Below are 9089 nucleotides of genomic sequence, written 5' to 3' on the forward strand. Positions count from 1 at the left end.
CAATACTAGTAAAATCAATATAAATATCCCCATATTGTTGCGACATTCTGGAATTTGGGAGTCAGAAATTAGTTATACGTCATACAAAAGTGACGCAATAGTAATTTCAGTAAATGCGGACGAGTCGGTCACACCCATAGGACTTGCGGTTTCTTTCCAAAGGAATCATGAAGAATATAATATGGTTTTCTATGTGCGGATACTTTGAATGGTTTTGATTGTATAAATATTTTTTATTAGGTTTTTTTTTTTTTGAATGATGGAGCATGTAATTTATATTTTTTTATTGATTATAGATGTTAATTTCTTTAATCAATGATTTATATTAGTATAAAAATTTTAAGTTTTTTCCCTATATCATAGTTCGTAACCATATAACTTGAAGTTAGAACACTATTATAAAAGTACATTAACTATGTAACTTACTCTTTATAGGAGTAAGTAATTGTTGAAACACACGGTGTATTAAACTGTTGTACATTAATAGTTAATGTGTAATAAATGTATGATATAGCATTATACGTTTTTAACATGTATGAGGTTAGAAATACAATAACGAAATTTAACTGAATTTAATTTTTTAAAAAAAATAAATTATACACAGTATCATCCCAGTAAATTTACGAATGTATAATATGTTTTTATACAGTCAAATCAATGTATAATAAATGTGTGTCTTTTCAGTAAACGTTTGAATGTATAATAAGTTGTTATACATTCGAAGCAATGTATAGTAATACTATGTCATTCCAGTAGACTTACGAATGTATAATATTTGATTATACATTCGTATCAATGTATGATATAGCATCATACATTATAAATGTGCATGATATTAACAATTTCTGTTATTTTTTTAAAAGTAATAAACGTTTTACAACATATATGTTGTTATGTAATACATACATTTAAAACGTATTAGTCTTTAGTTCAATGTAAGATTCACTTATAAGCAAAGGTACATAACAGGAAACATCCTATGTGTTTAAAATACAATGTCAGATTAATTTGTAATATGTTGTTTTAATCATTAACAAAATAAGTGAAAGGGAAATTCAATAAGTACCATGAATCAGTTAGTAACATTGCAGTAGTGTCTCAGTGACTAAAAAGCATATTCTCATAAGATGAAGACATCCATAAATGTAAATTAATATCCAGAAAGTAATCTTTGAATTCATTTGTCTTTTCTACTCCGTAATGCCACAGTAATGAAGCATAGCGTGCACATTGACTTCCAGCATCAAACACGCATGAATGCACTTGTTGCCCTTCACTTAATATTTTTGCATAAGCAGCAACAAAGATGTCACAGTCCCTGATTTAAAAAAAAATGAAGTAACAGGAAGTACATTAATTTAAACATAGTTATACATTATAATAAAATTATAATTTACTTTCAAGCTTTCAGATGCTTGTTGGGGTGTGTTTTGAACATATTCAACATCAACTGTGTTTTGATTAACATGTATGATGGTAGTTTATACATTTAAAAAATGTAATATCGGATATACTTATACATCTCTAATGTAATATCGAATATACTTAAACTACAGACCAGGGGCGAACTTACGTGTATTTTTCGGGTGCTCGAGCACCCACTAAACTCGACGTAGAAAAGGAATAATTATATAAGAAATAGTGAAAATATGATAAAATATATAAAAAAGCACCCAAAGAACAAAAGCATGGTTAGGTGCTCTGGCTTTAAGCTTAAATCTCATGTCTTTTGTCCTGGGTTCGAATCCCTGCAACTGCACTCATTAACAATTTTTTTTGAAGTACCCACAACCTAAAATTGTTGGGTCCGCCACTGCTACTGACAAACATGTATGATGGTAGCTTATACATTTTTAAAAAATCTTCTTTAATGAATAATGTCAACTTATACAATAATCTTTTTAACTGCCTCTTTTATGTACATCTTCTTATTGTATAATATAATGGAATATAAAGCAGAAAACTAATATTATACATTAGTCTAAAAAATAAAGTAACGTATAATCAAATAATATAAACGTATAATATCAAATAAGCCAGAAACAAAACCAACGAACATATTTTGTTCTTGAGCATCTAACTGACTAAGTCCTAAATTAAAGTTAGGACGAGAATCCATTACCAAATTTATACTATATTGATTAAGCAATCGCAACTATAAACAAAAAATTCAAAGATCTGACTTGTATTATATGAAAAAAAATAGAAAAAATCAACTAACAAACTAGAATGAGATTGCAAAATAAGGTAATTTCATAAAAATCAACATGCAAACAAACAAAAATCCGAATAAGAACCAACAACTTTAAAATAAAAATAAAGACCTGACTTTTAATAAATGAAAAAAATGATACTGTCGAACTATCACACTGAAATGGATTTGCAAAAGTAATTAATTTCATAAAAAAATCGACTCAGATTGTGATTTAGTAAAGTTGAAAAAAAATTATTGAAAAAAATCAATAGATAAGTTCAATAAATGTTTGATAACTACAAATTGGTAACCTCTAAGTATACGATTGCTTGAATTTGAGCGTGAAAAAAGGTATTCAATAATGGAGGAACAATCGGTTGTTTAATGCAAGAAAAAAATGGAGCAAATATGAAAAAGAAAGAAAGTAAATGCGAAAGAGAGAGAAAGTAAAGAATTGTTTAATGGGAGAAAAAAAGGGAGTAAATATGGAAAAGAGAGATAAAGTAATGATAAAAATTCTTTTTATTTTTTATGTATAAAAGGAATGAGAGAGAAAGTAAAAAAAAAAAAAAAGAAATTTTAGTAATAAGTTTGGGATTTATGTAATTAGTTTGTTTATATGAGATGTGTTGTAATAAGGTAAAGTTAGTTTGTGTATATATGTAATTTTTAGTAAAAATTTACCTTAATATATTCATTGCCTTTATGTGTATCCGCATAGAGTTTTTCTTGCATTTTCAATCTGTTCTTGTTTGCCATTGTACTTTGATTTCTATTTTTTTCCACATTATGCTGAGGTATTTTTCTTGAGGTGAAGATCCTATTAGAAGCACACCGTAAAATAATATAAGATTTGTGTACCTCAAACCTTAGAGTGAATCCCTAATGTTGTTGTTTGACTTGTTGGTTGTGTTTAAGATTTGTGTACCTCAAACCTTATAGATCCCTCGTGTTGTTGGTTGTGTACAAATAGAGCCGTCAAAATGGGTTTGGCCTTTACGGCCGACCCAATTCAGCGCCCACTATAAGGGTTGGGTTGGATTGTGATTTTTGAGCCCATTTAAAATTGGGGCTTATAAGCCCAGCCCAAGTCAGCCCGTTGGCCCTTGAGGCTTGACTGAGGCTGGACTGGATCGGCCCGTGAGTCAAAATACTATTTAATTTATATTAAAAATATATGAATATTGTAAAAGAAAAAGTAATAATTAAGAATAGTAGTTATTGAACAAGCTTAATATCCTACATAATATTTAACTTATTAAATGTTAAACCTTAATCATCAAGTACTGATGTTTTATTTGTTTTTGTTATTCAATTTAAACTTAAAATTAAAGAAAATTGTAAGCAAAAAGAATTAAAAATATAAATAGTGTTACTCAATAAATTTTACCTAATATCTTACATAATATTTTACTCATTTAGCACTAAATGGCAAATATTAAAATTTCTAATAATAAATATAAAAATTGCATTCATCACGAAACGTTCAAACACTTGTTGCAGCTACTCGAAATCAATTGCACAACATTACCTAAATTCGTAGGTATGAGAGGCTAACGTTGGATGGCTTCAGGAGGAGGAGAGGTAGGACGAAGAAGTATTGGAGGGAAGTAATTAGACATGATATGGAGCAACTTCAGTTTATTGAGGACATGACTCTAGATAGGAAGGTGTGGAGGTCGCGGATAAGGGTAGAAGGCTAGGTCGCGTGCGTGGGTTGTAGCAATTAGTTAGAAGAGCTCATGTATAGCCGTGTTAGTAATCCTAGGATTGTGTCCATAGGTAGAAGCCCCTAGTCAAGAGGGTTTTGGGTGTGGCGAGTGCCTCTGGTCTGTGAGTGTATGTTACTACTAGGTGGGCGTCGTATTCTGAATGTCTTATTTCTTATCTCTTATTTCATATTGCGCTTATTTATCTTATTTCGTATTGCTCTGAGTTCTATTTTATTTTAGTAGGTCTTATTCCTTTTTATGTTATGTCATCCAGCATACTCCATGTTCCATTACGCTTTTATTTACTATTCTCTTTCTTGAGTCGGGATGTATCGGAAATAGCCTCTGTACTTCTTTGGAGGTAGCGGTATGGATTGCGTACATTTTACCCTCTCCAGACCCCACTTTGTGGGAATACACTATTTTTTTTTTGTACCTAAATTCATAGCGATAATATTTTTAAGTGAATTTTATATATTATTAATTTTTGATATATAACTTTTTGATATTGTTCAATTTATTAAATTTGCATATGAAATTAGATGAATGTTGATGTTAATTAAGATAATGTAATCAATGACTTCAATATGTTTGACAATGTATTGGCGTTGAAAATATTATAAATCATCGTAAAATTATGTACTTTATATAATAATATATTAAAAGTGTGAATGGATTACCATATCTATTATTTCAAATTGGAAAAGGAAATCTAATAAAAAATTAATAAAAATAAAAGGCTAGCCCGCTCCAACCCGCGTCCCTATTAGGGCTGGGTTGGGCCATATATTTTAAAACCCTTTAAAGTGAAGGGCCGGCCTGTCCTAGCCCATCAAATTCTTTGGCCCGTGAGGCTTGGGTTGAGTTGGATTGGGCCAGCCCATTTTGACAGTTATATAGAAATAATTAAAGTAAATTTTACATATATACCGACATATTTACCATTAATTACTAAAAATCTCAATATTTTTTAAAATCTTCTAAAATTTCAACATTTGACCTCTAATGATACAAGTTAATTACATTAGATACATACTGCTGATACATGTATCTAATGTGATTAACTTGTATCACTATAGATACATACATTAGATACATGTAGGGTTAACTTGTATTTCAGAAATAGTAAAAAAATATGAAATGTTGGGATTTAAGTAATTTTTATGAAATGGGGAAATTTTTAGAAGTTTAGATAGTTATGTTGTGGTTTTAGGTCATTTTTGCATAATGAAAATTAGAATAAAATAAAAAGAAAAAAAAAAAGAACAGAATGGATCAGTGGCACATAGGACAGGCCTGAACCGGCCCAATCAAATTGGGATGGAATAAATGGATGAGGCAACCCGTTGAACTGCAGAGAGAAACCCTAGCAAGCATCGAGTCATTTCAATCAAAGCTCGAAACTTTATCCTTTAAATTATGTCGGCGATGAAGAGGAACAGATTGATTTGGAGGAATGAGGTAAAATTATCAGCAAATATAGAACCGAAGAGGCAGAAATCGATTTCAATTACAGAAATCGAAGAAACGTTCAATCCTAGTTGTTTCAATGGAGAAGAAAGTTGAATCTTTACAATGGGCAAGAAAAATGCAATCCTTACAACGGAGAAGAAAAATCCCATCTTTACAGACGCCATAAATCTGATAAAAAAGGTTTCTTTCTTTTTGTTTATTTCACAGAATTGGATATCTCCTTCGCTCTCTTTCTTTTGATTTGTTTGTTATATATATAGAGTATAACAATACCAATTTCAGGGAAGGGCGTTGTGGTGACGGAGCCGGAGAATAATAGTGATAATAATGCAGAGGAGCACATGGATGTTAATCAGGTGACTTGTGTGTAATCCTGTTACTTACTTTCAATTGAGCTTTTGTCTTTTTCTAAATTGCTGGTTGGAAATAATAATTCAAAGTTAGGTGGTGGAAACCGAATTTGTTTAGGGTTTTCTATTTACTTAATTCATTTCTAGTTAGTATTGGTTTCTCCAAATTCATATTGGAATAGGTTTTCTTTTCCTAGTTTAAGTTGGTTTTCTAGTACTGTAAATACGGTGCGGAGAATTATTTGAATTCACCTAAAAAAAATATATCTATATTCTCTAAGCTCTTGTTTTACAAGTATTTCTGAAAAATAATCTGATAGCATTTTCTTTGCTTTCTAGCCCATGGCAACTCCCTGTCAAGAGGAAATCTTGATGGACATCCTCAAAAGGTTACCTGTGAGGTCTCTTCTCCGATTTAAATGTGTTTCTAAATATTGGAATACATTGATCTCCGATCCTTACTTTAAAGTCGAGCAACTCAGTCATGCCAAACATGACAAAAATTCCCATAAACTTCTTACCTACGAGTTTTGCCCAAAGGGTATATCACCCATGTACTGTTGTCCGTTATCAGTGGTCCAACATATTAGGGATTTACAAAAATTGATTACCCTACAAACTCTATACCATGTGCTTGGGTACTCCATTGTTGTTGTGATGGCTTGGTTACCATCGAGGTTAATTATGTTATTCCTGATAAACGCTGCATACTTTTGCTATGGAACCCCTCCACAGGAGAATCAACAGTACTTCCAGATCCAGAATCTCGAAAGGTCGAATATCGTTGTCTGGGATTGGGTTATGACTCAACTATTGGTGACTATAAGATCCTTAATATCGACGATGATGTACCTAGTCAAATTCTCGCGATGAAAGATGGTTGCTGGAGAAATATTGATAAACATCCTCTTGCCACTTGGAATTTGTTGGACGATACGCCTTTTTTGCCAATGGTTCATGAGGCGTTTCATTGGATCGTTGCTATTGGAGAATATGATGTTATAGAAGACAGAAAATTTTCTTTGGTTTCATTTAGCATCTCAAATGCCGTTGCCAGAGCAAATATTGTGCCCGATGCGCATCTTCAAATTTGGTGTTTCAGTATTGAATGAAATGCTGTGTGTTCATTCTACTTCTGTTTCTGAGTCAGAGGGGGCTTATAAGTTTTGGGTAATGAAAGAGTACGGTGTCAAGGAATCTTGGAATGTCTTGTTTACTATCTATGATCCCAGGGTTTGCGAGATGCAACCGATATATTGGTTTGCGGATGGTAAATTGCTATACTTTTTCCGTGATGTCGTGAGACTGTATTTAGGACGTCCTGTGGGCCGTTTGTACCATTTCCTCACAGCGACTATTTTGGGGGTATTGCTTTTACAGAAAGCTTGATCTCTCCAAAGTCACTTATTTATTAGTAGTTTCTTATTTGTGATCGGGGAACTTTTTCTTTCTTTAAGTTATCAGGTACAATCTTGTAATCTTGCATATTGTTTGGATCATTGTTATCCATCATTGCATAATAATGTTCTGTTTTGTTGATTGTTTGGATAGATTAATTATATCTTTTGTTTAATGCCTAATATCTTTATAGTTTGGTTTGACTGTATGATGACTAGTAAGTAGATGAGCATTAGAGAGATTCTCTTTTACATGTTACGGATTTGCATTAACTTAAAGTCCAAGAAGAGAGTACCCACGGCTGATATTGCCAAGGTATTATATATTTCAATCAATCAACTTGTGCCTCAATTCTAAACTCGGGGACGTTGAGCCATATAAATCCTCTATATCCCAGTGTTGTTAAAAGCGCACTCTCAAGCTCTAAAACGTGTTGAGCGCTTTGCCATGCTTTTAATGCGTGCTTTAAGACATATTTTTCCTTTGCTAGTGAGCCTATCTCTCATGAAGAGGCCGCAAGATTAAACAATTGAATTTACTTCTTACCCCTTTGAGTAACCTGTGCGTTTGTCGAAAAAAGATCATACACTATAGGTTTTACAAATATGGTTAAAACTCAACTGTAGGAGTAATGCTAAAGAGCTTTCTCCACGTTGAATGGGCTAAAAGTCGAATAGTATTTTGCTTTTTTATTATTTCAAAATATGTTTTTGTTTTTTGGTCCAACTTATTACAAATAAGTGAAAAAGATGATATAAAAGGGAGATGATCCGAGGGGTGTGCATTGGTCGGTTTGGTTTTATATATTATCGCTTCGGTTTATCGGTTTTCAATTTTTAAATATGCTAAACCAATAACCAAACCAATAGGATATTTTTTATCGGTTTTTAGTCCTTAACGATTCGATTTTTGGTTTAACCGATAAGAAAATACTCATAAAATAGAAATAGTAGTAACTAACATGAAAAAAATTGAATCTTAGTTGCCACCAAAAATCCTACATGATGTATTTTAATTTACTAGAACCTTCAAGTTTGAACTAAACGTTGTTAGGAGAAATTAAGAGTTTGTATAGTTGACATACTAGGTTTGTTAATTTGTAGAAATTAAGGAGAAATATATCCTAAGTAATATATATATATATAAACCCAATAATTCAATAACAATAAATCAATAACATTTTTATCGGTTTAATTTATCATTCAGTTCGATTCTTACACACCCCTACCTGAGATTGTGGATTTGAGGTACTTGAATCATGGAGGGAGCAAAAGGGATAGAAACTCCTAGGGAGGAGGTAAAAAGGGCTTGTACTAAAATCGTGATCCCGTTGTCTTTTCTATCTAAGCCCACAACAACTTACTTTCAAGAGCAAATACTTACGGACATTCTCAACATGTTTCTTGTGAGGTCTCTTCTTCGATTTAAATGTGTTCCAAAAATTTGAAATATATTAATTTCAGGAGGCTTAATTGTACTTTTTAATTTTTCCAAGGTTCATAGGTCGGTTCGCCCTAATTTAATGGATTATTAATTCAATTTGTTGATTTTTAACTTGTAAATTTCTAATTATTTGTTCATTTGGCAAGATTGTATAAGAGTTGGCGAAATTTGGATTTTCACAACTTCTTGTGTTTTCATATTTATGTAAATAAATAAGAAGTTCAGATTATATGTTCAAACAAAACATCAAATTTGAAATCAGGTCCAAACTGGCCCTAAAGAATATGCATTAACTTGGAGATAAAATTAAAAAATACATGAGAATCAAAACACCTTTACTATTTTGCCAATAATTTTTATTTTATTGCTATAAAATACTACAGTATTTGTTTAACTTGATATTCAGTTATAAATTTAATTTATTTTAAGAATTTGTGTAACCAACAGCGGGGATAGCTCAGTTGGGAGAGCGTCAGACTGAAGATCTGAAGGTCACGTGTTCGATCCACGTTCACCGCA

The 9089-nt window shown here is 31.7% G+C and overlaps 1 protein-coding gene and 1 non-coding gene across 2 annotated transcripts; both read left to right on the forward strand.

Moving 5' to 3' along the window:
* The first annotated feature begins 5325 nt into the window (after nucleotides 1–5325).
* Nucleotides 5326–7306, forward strand: LOC107839733. The gene is made up of 4 exons (XM_016683348.2): nucleotides 5326–5367; nucleotides 5448–5559; nucleotides 5662–5735; nucleotides 6069–7306. Exons 1-4 carry the CDS (start codon nucleotides 5326–5328, stop codon nucleotides 6600–6602), a joined length of 762 nt encoding a protein of 253 aa, XP_016538834.2. The 3' UTR covers nucleotides 6603–7306.
* A 1710-nt stretch (nucleotides 7307–9016) lies between these two features.
* TRNAF-GAA lies at nucleotides 9017–9089 on the forward strand. Its single transcript has one exon. It is a non-coding gene; the product is annotated as a tRNA-Phe (tRNA).

The sequence above is a fragment of the Capsicum annuum genome, chromosome 8, assembly GCF_002878395.1.
Source record: "Capsicum annuum cultivar UCD-10X-F1 chromosome 8, UCD10Xv1.1, whole genome shotgun sequence".
In the NCBI taxonomy this organism is placed as follows: domain Eukaryota; kingdom Viridiplantae; phylum Streptophyta; class Magnoliopsida; order Solanales; family Solanaceae; genus Capsicum; species Capsicum annuum.